The 19,424-nt window shown below is 29.6% G+C and overlaps 1 protein-coding gene across 1 annotated transcript in view; it reads right to left on the reverse strand.

The window, feature by feature from the left end:
• The window catches only part of LOC136986574 (serine-rich adhesin for platelets-like), a 109,225-nt gene that overhangs the window by 14,940 nt on the left and 74,861 nt on the right, over positions 1 to 19,424 (reverse strand). The window contains exons 9-10 of the mRNA XM_067284153.1: positions 14,361 to 14,445; positions 9,567 to 9,701 (exon numbers count right to left, since the gene is read on the reverse strand). Coding sequence (XP_067140254.1) covers positions 9,567 to 9,701; positions 14,361 to 14,445 — 220 coding nt within the window. The remainder of the gene's footprint in view (positions 1 to 9,566; positions 9,702 to 14,360; positions 14,446 to 19,424) is intronic.

The raw sequence follows: 19,424 nt of genomic DNA on the forward strand, positions 1-19,424 counted from the left end.
TTAATAATAGTAAAAAAGTGAATTAATAAGGAAAATGACTGAAAGTAAGTTAGATGGTCTTTGCATTAGAAAGACAAGAGTGAAAGGCAAGAAGTGTATGTATGTGAACTAGAATGATCTGGTCCAGTGTGCAAGAGATAGAGCGAGCAAATGCAATAAGGTGTTTTAGTTAATGCATGCACAAAGGAGTACATGAAGAAGTATAAGCAAGTGAAGGAAAGACTGATATGGATGTGCTTCAAAGTGAAGATGCAGAGGAGTCATTGTTGTCACTATGTGGATGCTGAAAAGGATGAGTTTTGGCAAAATTACAAGACATCTTGGACAAGTGGGACTCTCTGAAGTGTATGATCATAACTGGAGATGATGTGAAGGAGGTTTGGAAGCTTTTCCAATCTTGTCTGGTAGAATCAGCAAAAGAGGTATATGGTATAAAAAGAGTGATCCATGAGAGAGGGATTGCATGGTGGAATGACAAGAGTTGAGCTAGCAATAAAAAAAAGGCTGCATACATGGGCAGACTGAATAGCAATATGAATGAGAATGAGTAGAGCAAAGAAATGAAAAACTGCACTAGTGATTAAGGAAAGTAAGGACAGAATGAATGAAGAATGGACCAAGCATTTGCAAGGGGCATTTCAGAAAAACAGAAAACTGTTCCGGAGACAAATGAGTATGCTAATATCAAAAACACTCATGAAACCAAAAAATTCATCAGGATAACACTGAATTAATAGAAACTTAATAAAACAAATATTTTCAAAAAACATGTTGTCACCTTCAAATTGAAAAGTAATTTGGAAGATAGAACATGAAGGACAAATGATTTAATAAAAACCTAGTTTACATTTAAGCCACTAAAAGATCATTGGAAAAACAGATTAAAGAGTATATATACTTTATTAAAAAGAGCTTATCTCCATCATCCTGAATTATTAGCAAATGACAAAGGTAGCCTATGATCAAGTTTACATCACACATCCCAGCTCTGATTAGTCAACTTAAAACACTTAGAAAAGTTGGAAATTTTCAATGCATCATCATGCCTGGGAGTGCCATTTCCCCTCTGAAAAAGTGAGAAAAGTAAGTTGAAATACAGAAAAAGTGAATAAAAAGTGAGTGCAATAGTGACAAAACAAAGTGAAAACACAGAAGGAAAACTCAGCAAAATAGCAGTAAAAGTTGTTATTTTCTTTTTATTCTGTTATGGTTTAAACACATTTTAAAAGTTTCTGTATATACTAAAATAAAGTAGTCACTCGTTATATTGAGGATTCGGATATATCATACTTTTTTGCTCCCCCAAATTTTAAAAGCATTTGAGTCAATAAATTTTAAATTACCAATCGCCACTGAATTTTATTTGCAACGAAATACGGTATTTTATTTCTACTATTGTCCTTGAAACTACCACTGAAGGTGAAACAATAAATTGGTCAAGATCTAAATATGCAGAACAGTTGGATAAATCTATTATCATTTGTTTCCTTTTGATATAAAATTTGTTTATTTATTAATTTTAATTATAGTCTTCTCATTTACAAGTATCTGTGAATTCGAAATTTGACACCTTTATCTGAATTAAATGTATTGCATCAATTCACATAAAGGTGTAAAATTCTAAATTCACACATAATGTGTAAGGAAAAGATTCCTTTAATTCTGAACAAAAAGTTCTAAAATTTTTATATGGTAGTAACTTTATTTTGCTTTTTAGAGAATTTTTACTCTGTAATTTTATAACTTTTGATGTTCTATTATATATTCAGTAGGGTTTCTTATTTCCCTGTCTTTTGCTTGTCCCGGGATTCCGGGATAAAAGTGAACTGTTTCCCGGGATCCCGGGAAATCCCGGGATATAATAAATTATTTTTAAAATATAAAAAATATCTTGAAATCGAATGATATCATTATTTTTCATTTTTTAAAGTAATTTAAGTGTTCTACAACCTCCAAAATCGTATTAATAATGATGTGTAAAATATGTATTAAAAATACCTTTGAATTACGTAGAAAATTCACAAATAAAAAAAAATTTGTTAAAGTTTGTTCGAAACTGCTTATAACAAAAATTGCCTACGAATTGAGTTAAAAATTTAAAGAAAAAAACTGAACTTTGATCAAACTTCTAACTTAGAAAATGATATTTTTTATTTAAATAAAACATAATACAAATATTACTGTAAATTTTTATAATGAGATTTTAAGAAACAAAGATGGTCGGATACTCCGATCACTCAATCTGGTTCTTAATTTGGTAATAAAAAGTCCTGCTGCCGAGAATGCCCTTTCTGATTCAATCGATGTGGGTGGAATCGTTTTTAACGCATTTAACAGAAGACAGATGTTGTGTGTTTTTTCACCTGTAGCCTCAAAGATTTCTATTTCGTTCTCGAGACGCGTTTCAGTACTGCTTTTGTTGTCCACTTTTCTTGATCTGTCTATCTCAGCTTCTTTGATAGCAGCATCAAGCTTTTCAGCTAAAGTCATTGCAGATGAGCTTGCGACATCTGGTAGTTGATCTGTATCACCGGAAGTAGAATCAGTAGATACTTCAAAAAGACGATCTAACATCTGTTTTGCTGATAAAATTAACATAGTCTTGGTTGGTAAGGCTGGCAAACTTTTTTCACTTGGGAAAGTTGAAACTTTTCCATAATTCTTTCCACTATTGAGATATTGTATGAGGCCAGTCAGTTTTACATTTCTTCTCTCTGCTATGCGTCGAATAAACGACTCTTTTAGTCTTCTTGAAAAAGGTGTGTTTAGTTGATTTAACTCATTTATAATAAAAGAAAAAATACCTTCCGATGAAAGTAAAGTCGATCCTCTGTTGCCAAGCTTTTCTGCTCCAGCTTTTAATGGCTGCAGTGATGCCACGATGTCACGAATTACAGTAACTTCTTGTTTGTCAAGATCAAAATTGTCCGTATCTTTATTACAGTCAATGATTGCTTTCGATATGGATGATCTTATTTTAATAAATCGCTCTAACATGGCTAAAAGGCTATTCCATCGGGTTTTGGAATCCAGAAATAAGTGCAAATTTTTCCCATGTTCCTGTTCAACGTATTTTTGTAAGATGTTATTCTTTAAAGGTGATTTGCGAAAAAATTTTGCTATTTTTCTAACCTTATTAATGATTTGAGAACAGACGATTTCATTACCTAGTGTGTCATGTAATTCAAATGAAATATCTATATCGAAAGGATCTTCAGCCAAACGCTCACACAAAACACTTTCAAAATCAATACTATAACTAAAGTCTTCTTCATCTTTCTCAATATCGTCATTGCGCTCTTCATCTTCAGTTTGAATTTCTTCAGAAAGAGGGACTGCTACTGAAGTGGTTGACTTTTGGTACAAAACATCACATACCGCTAAATGAATTCCGTGTGCATAACATAACTGATGCTCACATTCAATTAACCTTCCAAATTTCACCATTACAGCTGCACCATCAGTAACACAAGCCACCACGTGTTTTTCTAAAGATATGTGAAATTCTTTTAACTTTTCTTTGATTACTTGGACAGCAGTTTCTGCAGGTAGAACATTGGAAATCTTCACCATTCCTAAGTTCCAAAATGTTCCGTCACTTTTGTGTATGTTTATATTTAAATACCGGCGATTGTTTAGTGAAGTATATTCATCCAAGGATAAACTAAACCTTGATCCTCCATTTATTTGGCTATCAATTTCAGAACATAATCGTTGTTTGATTTGTTTGTAATGCGAATGGATGAGATCCATTACATCTGATGGATTTTTTGGTAAAGTGTATCCTCTGTCTGTCAATGATTTTCTGATGAACTCACTTTTTGTAATAGAGTTGATAGAGATGCCATCTAAAGTCGCAAGTTTTGTTACTATTTCTTCACACGTTTCTTTTTTAATAAAAAGCGATGGTAAGGTTTGTTGAGAGGCTAATCGCTTACTGCTAGTTTCTCCAGTTTCCTCGGCTGTACGCTTAGTACTAGTGACAGATAATTTGTCAATATTATGCTTGTTACGCAGATGTCTGATAAGGCCGCTTGTTGAAAAACCTTTACACTTTATCTGTGTTTTACATTCATTACAGGTTGCAAATTCTTGTTTCAAATCCTTAACGAAATATTTCCAAACAAATGATTCTGACATTCTTGATTAAAGGGATTGGTTACGAACAAAATAAATTATAAATTATAACGTAGTATAAATGTAGATAATAGGCGATTACAGGAAAATCCTTGAGTTAACTCGCAGCTCACAAATTCACAAAAGGAAGTGTGACATATGCACAATTTATAAATAATTTTAATTTCAGTTATTCACATCAGATTTGTTAAATTTTACAGGATTGTATTATCTTTCAACTTTAGGGGAGTAAAGCTTTTTTTATTTTCTCCCGCGAAAGTAATAGATTCTACTAGTCCCCCACTTTGAACGACAACAAAGTGCTAATCGTTTTATTACTTTGTTTTCAAAAACTCCCTTATCTGTCAGTAGTGAGTTAAATGACTAACAAATTGTTTTTGCACTCGGGGGAATGTTTTCTTTTAAATTTAACAACTAGTATTGACAGTAATGAAGTCTATAATTTTGTTTTTAATAATTAAAAAAATATTGATAAAATAGCCAAATAAATGTTCGGGTCACAATTACTAAATGGTATTGCTACGTAATAAACATAGATTTTAATTGTTGCAAAATTGAAAGTATTAAATTTGTAAATAGCGTCCCAACTGAATAAAGTAATGAATAATCTGCCAAGTATTGAATAATGTCACCGTAGTGTGTCTGTAAAAAAGCAAAGTAAACTACAACACGGTTTCATCAGAATCAAAAGTATTAAATTTCTTATCGTGTTATGATCGCGAGACAGCACAGCGATAACACCGAGCGAGAAAATCGCGTTGTCAAAAAAGCTGCAATAACTTATTTGAAATTAATTGGGATTTGGCCGGTCATTGAAACCAGGAGAAAAAGATAGAATGTGTAGTATTATGGTAAAGGTTAAACGTTCCACATTGTTATTTTATTCAATTGCAATTGTGCTCATAATAATCGCGAGAATACAGAGCTCTCACTCTGCCAGATAATTCACTGCAGGTGGTAGTAAGGAATTGTTTTTCGCAAAATTTCTGTAAATATATATATATATATACAAATTTTTAAAACCTCTGTTGGAATCACTTCAGAACGTATCAATTGAGGATTACTACAAAGCCCGCAGTTCAACAATTATTTATTTTTGAGACATATAAACAAAAAAAACTAATAAGCAGGCTTAAATTAATAAATATAAATGCATTCCGGCATTCTGACAGTTTATGAGTTAATTATACTTTCTATTTGTAAAATTTCTTCAATCTTAACACAAAATAAGAAAAAAGTGAACTTTTAAAAAAATTGCGGGATTTCCCGGGATGAGAAAAATTTCCCGGGATATTTCCCGGGGTAAAAAAACAGCCGGGATCCCGGGATCCCGTTTCAGAAACCCTAATATTCAGTATTTAGTTTTTAAAATTTTCAATTACAGCATTTATAATTTTTATTGAAAAACATAAACTACATGACTTTCTAATAAGCAATTTATATAGTACTGTATAATAAAATCACCATTGATGTTTTTATATCAACAGTATTTCTTTCAATGTCATTGTTAAAGAAACAATAATGCTAAAGGTATCAATGTTTATGTAAACGTCAATTAATACAATATAACCATGAATAAAATTCAGGATTGAAAAACTAAGCTTATTTTATGTTAGAAACAATTGCTGATGAAAGAATAGAGATTCCATAGCATTTATAATCTGTTTAGTAAAAGCCCAGAATTTTTATTACTTGGTTATATCATGTTTTTTCTGTCTCCTGACAAGCACGATATAATGAGTGGCTACTTTATTTCCAGTAAACCATGCATACTTAAAAAAGTTTTTGGCTTCTGTAAATAATCAGTCATGAAAGATGATGTTCTTTTATTAAGATTATTCTGGATGTTTTCAGCTTCCTCTTGCTTTTGAACACTTAATACTAATAAGCATCACATGTGCTGCTCATACTTCATTCATGTTCTTGCTGTTCTTGCTGCATGTATTTCATTTTCTTCTACATTTTTCTGGTTTAAACTCAGCTGCAGTTCCATAATCTTCATGTTACGAACAGCTTTCTTTTGTTGTTCTTCAAAATGTTTGCACTTCCTGTTCTGCTCTTTTTTCTGTTTCTCTTATTCTTTTAACTTCTTTTCATTTTCCAATTTTTCTTGATAATTTTTATGCACTGAGGGAGCTAATTTCAGTTGTCCTTTGTAATGGGTACAAGGTGTAGGCTTTGGTCATACATATTTAGTCCCTCCTTAACAATCGAAAGTGAATTAAGTATTCTTTCCAACACTGATGCTTTAACGGGAGAAAGTGCTGGCGTGAAATTGACCCCCTCTCTCGTGGGAATGGAGATTTTCAATGCTGATTTCACTAATTTGGCTATACTCGGATATTTATCATTATCAGAAACTGTTTATTTTTTAATGCTTTGAGATGTGTAAATATTTTGAAATCAATATTTACATATTTATTTTAGATTTATTATTTTATTTCAAATAAGTAAAATAATATTTTATTAATGATTTCATAAATAACAAGGAACTTTTTCTGGCAGATGAATAAAAATGTAGTTAACCTTTTGGGAAGTGTGTGAACATTTTTCTCACAAGCAATCATGTATTGTACCTTTTACAACACTTTGAATCTTTTAATTTATTTGGTAAATTTTATATGTAAATATGAATTTACATTTTCGTTTACTTTTTTAGTCTCTCAATTAATGCACAATTATAATCAGCATAAGAGAAAAGATTTAAAAAATGAATATTTCACAAGTAAAGTAATCACACATTTTATGAAAATAATACTTACTATATAGAATAATTATACTTGTAGTCAATTTAAACATACATTTAGGAAGATACAGATGAGATGTGATTTAATGTTAACAATATGCTATGAAATCATTAAAATAACTTTATTCTATTTAACTCAAGTTTATGAAATTATTTAAAGATAAATCGAGTAAAAAAATATTTTTTTAAATGACAACTCCATAACCTGATTGTTAATTAAAACCAGATGATATGTCAAATCATTGGGCTATAACAAGGATAATTAAATGGTTACAGACAAAATAATTTGTCTAGTGGTAGGAGGTTACTCTACTATCTCATGTTAATTTTAATAATTATATATTTTAAATTTAAAAGCGGCAGCAGTGTTATCAGCTTGAGAGATTAATCCCTCCGCATAGTGTGTTTTCTCCTACAAAAGGATTTTAGTGATTTTCTTAGAAAACAACCAGAAACATAGGATGCTTAGAATACTCATTTTTAAACTTCATAGAAGAAAATGCAACTCTGAAGAACTAGATTTTGGCTAATAATGAAAATATGGCATGAATACATAACTTTACTCAACACTGGCTTCTGAATTTGTAATGAGAAAGATTTTTTAAATGCATATAGGATTTTTTTACATATGTGAAATAAATTTTTGTTTCCTAAAACCTAACAACACTGAGCGGCAGTTGTGATTTTTGAGTCCCACTCAGGGCTAAGTATTTTCTTCCAGAAAATTCTATTCCAATAGTCCGATAATTCAGCAGATCATATGGCTTTAAAATTATTTTTGATTTGTCCCACATCTTAATTAGGCACGTGAAAATTACCAAAAAAGTGAGAAAAATGAGTACAAGTGAGTGACTCTGAGGCCTGCTTCATTTAAAAACATAGTGATTAACTATAGGGAAGCAGCAGAAATTTTCTTCAATGCCTAGAAATCTTTATTTCGTCATCCCATAAACCTAGTTTGATATCATTGATCATATTATGTATCGGAGGCAACCAATATCACACTATGTTTGGTTTTTTGAACTCTGTTCTATATTCTGAATTACTTTTCAACCTAAAAATCACAATTTAATAAAAACAAATGCTTTTGACAAACTTCTTAAGTTTTTTCTTAAATCAACATTATATTACTAGATTTTCTGGTTTGATGAAAGTTTTTGATAATATTACAGTACACCCAGTTCTCAGCTGTTACTGAAGAGTATACATTGCAACAGAAAGAAGTGTATCCTATGTACAAAGTACAAATGATAAGCTGTTGTAGAATAAATGTGAGTTGTATAAAAGGTGGGGTGAATATTTTGAGAGCCTATTTTTTGAGGGATAATGGAGATAGCATGAATAGAGGAACAGTTGTGGAGATAATGAAGATAGTGATGGATGGGGAACTATTTCAACTGAGCGAGGTTAGGAATGGAATAAGAAGAATGCAAAATTGCAAATCTCCTGGTCTGGATGGTGTGACTGAAGAAATGTTAAAATATGGAAGGAAAAACATGTGGATGAATGGATGCTCCAACTCTGCAAGTTACATTTGGATAAGGATATGTTGTGTGATTGGAAATATTCTGCGAGTGTTCCGATATAGGAGGGAAAGGATGAAAGGACAGATTGCAAGAATTTCCAAGGCATAAGCTTGTTGAACATACTTGAAAAAGTATTTGCATGGGTATTAGTTGACAAAGTTCAGAAGGTGATTGCAAAGGAGATATGGAAAGTGAAGGATTTATGAAAGAAAAGAAGTGTGTGGATCAGATCTTTACATTGTGAATGATTATGGAGAAATGTTTGAATGTGAGTAAAAAAGTGTTTGTTGATTTAGAAAAAGTTTATGATAGAGTGAATAGGGAAAAATTGGAAAATATCATGTAATTATAAAGTGAGAGATGTGAGAGCAATGTTTGAGAATAGCAAAGTACGTATATACATGGATGGCAAAATGTCTAAAGGTTCACAATTGACATGGGTGTAAGACAAGTGTGTGTTCCCACAGTTTAATGTTTTCATGGATGCATGATGAGGAGATCCAGAGTGCCTGAATGTGGAATGAGAATTGAAAATCTGTTATTTTTTGTTCTTCACACACCATTCCAATGCTTTATGCTATTTTCTGTCTTGCAGTCTCTCATGGCATTGTGAATTTCTGGTATTTGTATTGGAAATTTTTAAGTTATGGTTATATTAACCGTAACCATGACAGGTGTTCTACCCCTATTTTTGTGTATTGTGAGTGCATGTCACTGTGCACTTATTCTGCAAAGGTTTTCATAGATTCCTCACTTTCCCCAATCCTGAAATTACTGTCAAGTTACTTTAAGATCATCCTTTACTTATTATAATAAAGACAGAAAGAAAAAATAAACATTGATGCTAATTTTGTAGTTTTTGATTCACTCTGCTATGACTCTACTTAGCTCCCTAGAGAATCGTTCAACAGTTTAATGACTGTGGGCACAGACATATTCAAATAATGACTACTAAATGTTATTGAAAATTTAATTTCATATTCTTAAGTTTATTATATATTTAGTAATTTATTTAGGTAATTTTACTGTAACTAAGTTTTGAAAAAAATCAAAATTCAAAATCTTTTAATTCAAATAGATAAAAATAACAAAAAAGAAATCCAGATTATAAAACATTCATAAAATGATTTGAATACAATAACAGATTTAAAAATTACCTTAGCATGTTCTCTTAATTCATCAACAATAAGCCTGTCAACACGAGATGGATTCGGTGGTAAACGAGGAATTGGAATGTTGTTAGTACTTGATATTTTCTTCCCAGGATTTTGTCTTGCAAGTTCTGCCTCAGTCTATAAATTAAAAAATATTTGTCAATATTTGCATAAAATATCATTTTAATCTTATATGATAAGATTTCTACAATAGATTTTTCAAAATAATTTTTTTCTTGTGAAAATATCAATTATAAATCATTATTTAGAAGTAAACTGTTTATTTTCTCATATGTTAGTTTTCTAAAGTAAATATGAGACAAATAACTAACTCCAAATTGGTATCATTGTATATTATTATATTATCAACTTAAAAATTCTTTTTTATGTTTAGTTTTTGTTTTCCTTATTATGTAATTATGTGGACCACTGGGAGGTAAGAGGAAGTCGAACCTCCCTTTCTGGCAACAGGTTGTTGACCTGTCCATTTGTCTAGGATGGCCAGTTACGATTTTGGGTCCCAAGGGTCAGGACTCTTTTTGTCAGCTGAGTGTAGGGAGGGTGAGCGGAGTTGACAGTAAGGCGAAGGCGATATATGAGCAGAGGAAAACACCATTTAACAATAAAACAAAGATTTATTAAAAGTAATGATACTAATGACTACAATCTCTGACATTCTCAGTCGATCCTAGCTTCCATCCGCAAAAAGGAGGCCAAGAGAGAGTTTACAATAACTGTTTCATACCTTGTTGATAATTCCCTGGAGGGTGGCAATTCGTCTCAATATCGTCACTCGTCGCACAAGGTTATAGGCAGAGATTCGACTTCATTAGCTGTCGATGAGAGACTCCCCCAAGGGGGGGAAAGAAGCATCTTTTATAGCTTTGTGATGGAAAAAATCTGTCATGTGATCGATCGTTATAAGCGATAAAGGTTATAGGTGTTCCGGGACCAAAACAAGTGACGAAATTTAGATGTTAACTATAAACTATCATGCAAGTTGAGCTGCATGCTGCGTGGGAACAATAGAATGTTGACATTCTTGGGAAGAAAATTGTTTATTTTTCTAGCAGAGTAAAAATTCTCCCTAACTCTTTATGTAACAGAACGGAAAATAATGTAAAATTTTAGTCTATAAAAATTCCGGATTTCACAATTACATCTGCAATGTTTTTCTCTCTTCTTCTGTTAACAGTTCAATGTTAAAAACAATGAAATATTACTATTTAGATCAAAGTCGCAATATTGATGCCAGGAATTGATAAAGCATTTTCAGGTATCAATTGCAAATGGTTCATTAAAAATCATTAGTCCAATTGGTTATGTACAGTACAATACATCACAGATGTAAATTTGCATACTAAGTAAATCTTTTCTGTAAAAATGGTACGTGAATTAATACTAGCTCATCAGATTTATTTTTTTTTATTATTATTATTATTAACTGTATTAGAAAACAAGAGATAACAAAAAGTCTAGGAATCCTTAAAAGCATTGACAGTCAATAAGTTTGGAAACCCTTGTTTTATATTCATATTAAATCAGTGGTGAGCAACTTATGGCCTGCAGGCCAACTCCAGTTCCCAAGCCTACGTAATCGAGTCTGTGATTGTTTTTAAATATATAGTAAACAACTTACAGAATAATACATAATCATATAATTTTGTTTATTGTAACTTTTTATTATACACTCATTCTTTGTGTTGACTAATATATTATTTTATGTATGTCCTCCTTTTTAAAAAATATAGCAAAAACTGTCAATCATCTGATTGATCACAATTAACTTATTATTATTACGATATTAAATTATATTAAATTACACAATTAACTTGTTAACCAAGCTGACTATAAATCATAAAAACCAAAAAAATTTGGCCCTCACATGCACCTTTATATTTTGTTTGGTCTGCTATTTAAAAAGGAGACCAAGCAAAATATCACACACTAGTTAAGCACTATTTTCAATATCACTTCACTGATACAGGATACATACTAGCAATTTTTTAACATACAGATTTATAAATATTCACATGAAATATGGTACTATTCATTATTGCTAACTGTAATTACAAACACCTTTGTTAGTAAGCTACTGTCTGTTCTTTGTGCTTTTTTCACATTGTACAATAGTGGCACTATTTCAAAATTAGAAAAATGCATACTGCTTAAGAATAGAAAATTCAGTATAACAATATTATTACAAATTTAGCAAAACATTTATATTATATTAAATCAGTATAACAAGTAAATACATCTCTGTAGCAGAAATAAGATTTGCAGTGAACAAGTAAAATGTACACACACTACAAGTAGGGTACATGAAAACATTTATTTTGAGACAAAGAAATCTGATATTAATAACTGCTTCTTTTTATGCTCACTAATTTCACCAATAATATCAGTTATGGCATTAACATGGGACATTACATTGTAATCAACACAGCATGCTTTTAGGAAGAATCTTACTATTTTAATGCTCTCTTTTGGTTTAGCAGATGGTGGAGATTGCACTTATTCAGTCTCATCATCTGAATCAGAATTTTTAGTGTGATTTGCAGTTTTCAGAATCTCTTCTGTGTTCATTTATAAAAAATTGGCAAATTATCATCAAGTTTTAAAAATTCTTTTGAAGTTAACATATCCCATGTTGAAATTTTTCTCTGTTGCATGTTGTGTTATGTTGAATTTTTGTCAATATTAAGCCTAACGAAAATTACATGTTTTTGAAAAAGTAATCGTGGCTATTGTATCATCCAAAATTATTTTTTTATTTTGCACAAACAAAAACATGTATTAATAAATGTAAAAACAAAAAAAATTATATTTCGGAAGTTAGTTTTAGTATAAAAATTATAACTACTAGCAACATCTAGTTTCAAAAACGTTTGATGCTGAAACGAGATCATCGTTGTTGCAACCCAAGTTATGTCAGGAATATCAAGGAATAGGTTAAGGAATTTTCCAATACTGCTGTTGCTTGAAATTGTACAGTAGAAAGAAAGGCTGTCAGCCCTTCTACTGTACAATTTTCCTGCAACAGACTCAGGATCAATGGAATTAACCATCTGGCTCCAACAATTTTCAAATTGTTTCAGGTATTACTCCATTCCAGATTCACTGAATCACAAAAAGAATAACCTTCACCGAAACAGTAACTGGCTTAATGATTCAATGAAGTGCTTCACTGGAAATATCTGTAGTGTGCCTTAAAGCATTGGATAATTTTTGCATCTAAACATTGAAGTATTCCTGTTCATTTGGGAGAAAAAAATTGAATTCTCATATAATTCAACTTCTCTGTTTTATGGCACATACATATGTTATCCATCAGTACATTAAGGTTTTGATTTCTCAGATTCATTAAATACTTTGAGCTAGATGCTAAATTCAACTGCAGTCATCCAAGCTTTTTAATTATAATGGCAATTCACAGAGATTTGGACTGAAATATTTGAAACATTGCAGACATGCAGCTTTCCCAATTACTGTTATGACTCTTTTGTCAGATCCATCTGCATTTGTACAATAAGTGTAAGCCTATCTTTTGCTTGGAGCAAAACAAGATAGTCACAGAAAATTATCTTGTCTGGCTGCATGTGTAATACAACCCACTTTCATTTATATTATAAATATTTTGCAATTCATACTATCTAATCATGTCAACGTTTCACAGGCATCTGATACAATTTGGCTATCCACTTCAATTGTTTCACCTTGCCTGATATACTGTTAAAGTCTATGATGCTGCTTGAATCTTGCCAACCAACCATTGCTATATTAGAAGCCTGTAATTCCTATTTGTATTCCAAAGATTTTTGCTTTTTCTACAACTACTTCTTTTACAATTCCATGTTTGGTATTAACTTGAATGATCCAGATTACTATGTCATCTTCAAGATTCTCATGTTTAGCAGATCTAAGACAATGCCTTGGAGGAAGGCTGTTGCAGCCACTTGATTTTTTCTTCTAAGATGTGTCCAATGCATCTGCAAATGACTGTTTTCTTCCACAATAAAGAAGTGTTCTGCTATTCTTTAATGACTAACATTTGGAAATTTCTTTTTCTATAAACTATTTTGTTTTTCTTTAATCAAAATGCTTATTTGTTCATTTTGAGGAGACTCACACAACAGCAGATTACAGCAAGTTAACAGTAGAGTAGAACATTATGGAAAAGCAACAGATTTCAAAGCAGGAAGTGATGACTCATTGCTGCTTGCTGTGAGTGAAGCACAACAAACATTCCACCAACAGAATTCATTACAAAACTGTTTAGGGAAAAAGAATTCTAAAAAATTTTACTAAGAGTATACTAATGAAGGTTGACTTTATCTTTAAAAATAAAATACACACAAATTATATATATGCAAAAAGATAGTTTTAATTTTTATAATTACTTCAATTATACTCACATTATATCTAAAAAATCAATGACAACAACTCTGCATTAGCAAAATTAAGTTAAGAGTATGACTGACTTCTCACTATGAATCAATCTAGTAAATTATTAAGACAACAGTGTACTAGTGTGGCATTTTTATGTTGCTTTACACAACTGAAATCATGAAGAGCTCTCATATCTCCAGTATAATATTAAGCTTTGGTGAGAGAGATCATAAGGAAACATGTATTTTGTAAGAGAGTTAATCATTTTGACCTACATATCATCTTATATCAATCTTTTAATATTCAATGATAAAATTTCATATGTATGTTATATTTTTAAAGTATTATACAATTTTTGAATTTTATTATTCTTTTAAAAAATCAACTTCAACTACTCATCATACATACCTTCTTTCTTTCCTTTTCTAAATGTCTAAATTGCTCATAGCATTCTTCTAAACGAATATGAAGTTCATTAGATGGTCCAGTTCGCCTATAAAAATTTTAAAGTGATTATTATTCTTTTTATTTATTAATGTAATAAAATCATTTGATATAATCCTACATTAATTAGAAAAATTAATATGATTTTCTTATACTGTCTTTTACATAAATAGTAGGATATTTATTTTAGAAACAAAATTTCCCCTTATTTCAAATAATAGTATCAGATATAATTTAAAAAATGCAACTAATAATAAAAACAAACATTTCATAAATAAAATAATTCTTTATTTTAAAATTATTAATTCAATTCTTATTCATTTAGAAGTATAACACCTTCGGACTTTAAAATGCATCACCACAACAATTTGTATACATTGTACAAAATGCATTTAATAATAGTATTTCATAAAAATGAGTTAAATAAAATAGATTATTTTCATTTAACTTATAATTCCATAATCCTACAAACTGGCTAATTTGAATTATTTGATTATGTAAAAAAATACAGTGTATAATGAAATTTGGTCCAATTCAATGAAAAAATTTTTACAAAGTTATAAGTATTACAACAAACATTATTAATAAAGTATACTACAAAACCAAATATTGATATAATTTTTGCCATACCATTTTTGACATATTGCATATATAACCAACTAATACATCCAACAGGTAATCTTATACTAAAAATGGGCATAGGGTAGGCATTGTATGATAGGGTAATTTCAACTTGTCTCTTGTTCTACAGTGTGTAAGGACTAATTTCCTATAATCCTTGGCCAGTAAAGCTGAGTTGCAATGTAACAAAATACAGAAACTGGAGGCAATGTCAGAAAATAAATTCACACCTTATAAATCAACTCTAGCAAAAAGTTTAATGAAACAAAAATGTGTTCCACTAATTTAATACATCTTCATGAGTAGAGCATTCCAAAATAAAAAATATTTGAATAAAAAGAATATTCATTAAATTCCAGTAGAATAGAACAAAAATATAAAATTTAAATAAAACAGAAGTAAAATAAATATAAATTAACAAAACAAACTTAACTTTTTTAATTAATAAAAATTATTTAACAAAATAAGAATAACAATAAAATAATAATCTAAAAGTTTCCCATTAAAGGACAAAGTTAAAGCTCATATAGACACATCCACATGGTAGACATTTTATTTATTTAATTTTGTTAAATATTTATTAAAGAATTAAAAAATATGGCTGATGGTATTTAATTCTTTATTCAAATGTATTATTAAGTGATTGGCAAGAATGCCAGAAAACGCTGTTTCCATGCTTTTCATTTTATTGCTGAGGCGGAGCCTGAAAAAAAAAGAAAAAAAGAAAGGCAGTCTGTGTTTGTGAATTTTTGCGGACTGCCACTGATGTGTTAAAATGACAGAAAAGAAATGGAAGCAAAGTTTTTCTTTATATATACAAAATATTTTTTTATTATTTTATTAAATTTAAATATATATTGTTAATTTTTATGTTATACAGTAGAGAGTCATTATCCAAACACCGGTTATCTGAACGCTTTCCAGTCGGACTGTGTCGTGCTGAATCTAACTTTTTTGATACTAGATTTACTTCTAAAGTATGATTTTTATGCTTTTATATTTTTTAATATATTTATTTTGTTTGTACAAAATAAAGAAATAATTTTTAACGATACAATAGCCTCAATTATTATTATAAAAATTTTTGTTAGACTTAAAATCGACGAAAATTCAACACAAAGCGACATGCAATGGAGAAAAATTTCAACATCGGACAGGTTAATATTTTTGTACATAATCGATTATCCGAAAATCAGTTATCCGAACAACCCCAGTCCCCAATTGATTCAGATAAATGACTCTCTACTGTATTATGTCATTTGTAGATATGTGGTTTGTTAGTGAAAATAAATTTATTTTTACAAAATGAATGCATTACGTTACATTAAAAAATATCTAAACAGAGTTGAATCTTACTTTGTGACTATCACTCCAAAATTCCCCTGTAAAACTGCATACATTTTATTATAAATCAAACTCTATATTGATGGTCACGATAAGAGTGTCCAAAAGTAACATTTATCCTCATTTACATTACTAACAGAATACAAAAATTATGCATTCCTAAACTCAACACTCTGTTTAAAACAGTGTTTTTCAACCACTGGTCCACAAAAAACTTTCATTGTCTGAAAAAAACTTTATTTGACCATTCTGGCACAATTATCAATTATTATGTATGATATTTAAATACAATTGCACAATTGCACTTCTACATATCCAGTAACTTCCATTTAATAATTTTCCTGAATTCTCCTGTTAAAACACAGTATTTAAAAATAAAATCTTTCCTACTGTTTCATAAACATTTATATTGCTTTCATCAACTGTTATTAAATAATTCCACTTAGTATTGTATTGTACAGTTTTTGAATGAATCCTGTTGCAAACAAGCTTTATCATTTAATGTTAATACATTATCTTATATGAAAGTTTGAATTACTGTCAATGTGTTTATTTTTGTTTACTTTCATAATCTGTATCAAACATTTAGCAAGATTCAGCATAGTCTTCTAATTGAAACAAAATGCTAGTGAAACCTCTTCTATGTGCTTACAGAATTGTGTTTCATCCACAAAATTTGACTGATTGATTGATTTTGATTAAACTTTGCCATTTTCCATTAATTGCACCTGCCTAATGAAACTGGATGCCAAAAATGAATAAAACATAAGAAGAAAGCAATTGACACTGAGTGAATGCAAGAATTGACTGTCAGAAGATGCAAGGACTGCCTCCTTCTCTTAAGGACTACTTCTCCACAGCCAACAAATGTAAGAATTGCTTTCTTGTATGGCAAGAAACTGTTTTCTTCTGATCACACATACACACACACTCAAACATGTGTCAGCACTTGAGTTAGATGGAGTGAAAAATAATTTGTATGTATTAATACTAATTTAAAACATACACCAACATCTACGAATCCATTGTATATACGTAATACACTAACTACTGCATTATATTGCGATTATTTTAAATTAATTATTAAATAATTTTTCACTAGAGGATGGTGTTAGGCACTTCTCTTATTAGATTTAATAATCACAATTAAATAAACTAATTTAGAAAATTCTGAAAGAAAAGAATCGACCTGGACTGGGACTCGAACCCACAACTGCCATTTACCGTGCAGATGCATTGCCAGTCTTCCTACTAATTTAAAAATTTTCAATTACAAAAAATGCAATGTTCTGTCTCAATTCTATTGTAATATGACAAAGTCATGTGGGGTACTTAGTTATAGTTTTTCATGTCAATTTTTTCATATACCAGCTAGATGACCACCTGACTTATGTGGCTAGAAATTGTATATGTTCAAGATGGCCATATAAATGAGATTTTACTGTAAATAGATATTGTATAAGCTTAAATTTACTGAAACATAGCAGAACATTGTTAAATAAATGTGGATTATTGAAAGAAAAGCTATATTATTTTCATTTTTGCTCAAGTTTCCATCTTAAGAAGTATTTTGAATTGGTCCTTTAAAAAACCTTAACTGAGTTCTATTGTGTAGCTTGTTCTTGACATACAAAAACATGCATTCTTGGAGTTCTTCATTCAATTGAATTTTACATAGATTAGAGATAACTAATAAATACTGTTACTATATCCCTAATGAGCAAAAGTTACAAAAAAAATTACAGAATATACTCAGAATTAAGGAGACAGAAAAATAGTTATAAACCATAAAAATATAAAACCTTATATGACAACAATGGCAAATAAAAAAACATTAACAATGTCTGACTATTTTCATAACAGCCTATTACTTTTTCTGATTAAAATCATATTATATTAAAATTAATTGCATTTTAACAAGTCTGAAGTTAGGTAACTTGGAACTAATTGTATGAAGTCTTTTAAATACTTTTTTACAGCATCCCGAAAAGTTTAATGACAAATTCCAAATGTTAGTGATGCAGATTGATTGGCTAAGTTGTTCAACTTCAATAAGTAAATTTACTGCACTTATCAATAAATTCAATAAATAAATTTGTAGTCAACTGATTAAAAAATATAAAAAACCACCAGTTTTTCATGACAACATGGAAAAAAATTTTGTAAAATGTAACCAAGAAATTTTCAAAGTACTGTACATCATTTAATCTTTTTGATAAACTTTTGTTAATTAATAGTATGGTGGTTTTTGTCTTATTTCAAAAGAAAAAAAACAATTTACAAATAATGTGTTATAACTTGTCTTTGGTTACATTTCTTTGAAACAATCAGAAATTTAAAGAAGTGTCAACATTCTTGTTCACCCAAATTAGAAGTTCAAAAATTATTTAAAAAAATTATTTTTGGAATGCTGAAGATGATATTCATATTGATTTTCTTTTTTAAAATAAGATGTAAGTGCAAAATAACTATTCCAATCTTACTAGCATTTTAAATTCAGCTTTTATAGAAATGCTAATAATATTGAATATGCTTTCAAAAGATCATTACAATACAAGATTGCCTACTACAGAAAAGAGCTAATAATATAGCCAACAACCGAAAACCAAGCATAATAATATATTATGCTTGGATTAGATTAGCAACTACACATACATGAAGTATATAGCCATGATTACAATTCTATATATTTCTACTTGCTTTCAAAATTTCATTTTTCTTTGTATTTTTAATAAATTTCTATGAATTTCAGTAATATAATAATTTTTTTTTTCTATTCCTAAAATCACATAGGTATTTTTCTACATATCTATTATTGTTTTTTATTATTTTATTTTCCTTGTTGTATATAAGATTATACATTCCATTATTATTTAAAGATAGCAGTAAAATAATATAATTTTTGAAGAAATTTCAATATAGAATAATTATTTCTCAATTAATTTTTAAAACATTGATTTCATTTTATAGTTGTTTACATTTTATATAAGTAATTATTATTTTTTTATAAAACAAAATTTTAAAACAAATACAATTACTAATGTAAGCCAAAATAATTCTTTT

The sequence above is a fragment of the Centruroides vittatus genome, unplaced genomic scaffold (genome assembly GCF_030686945.1).
Source record: "Centruroides vittatus isolate TY-2023 unplaced genomic scaffold, ASM3068694v2 scaffold_1152, whole genome shotgun sequence".
NCBI classification, from domain to species: Eukaryota; Metazoa; Arthropoda; class Arachnida; order Scorpiones; family Buthidae; genus Centruroides; species Centruroides vittatus.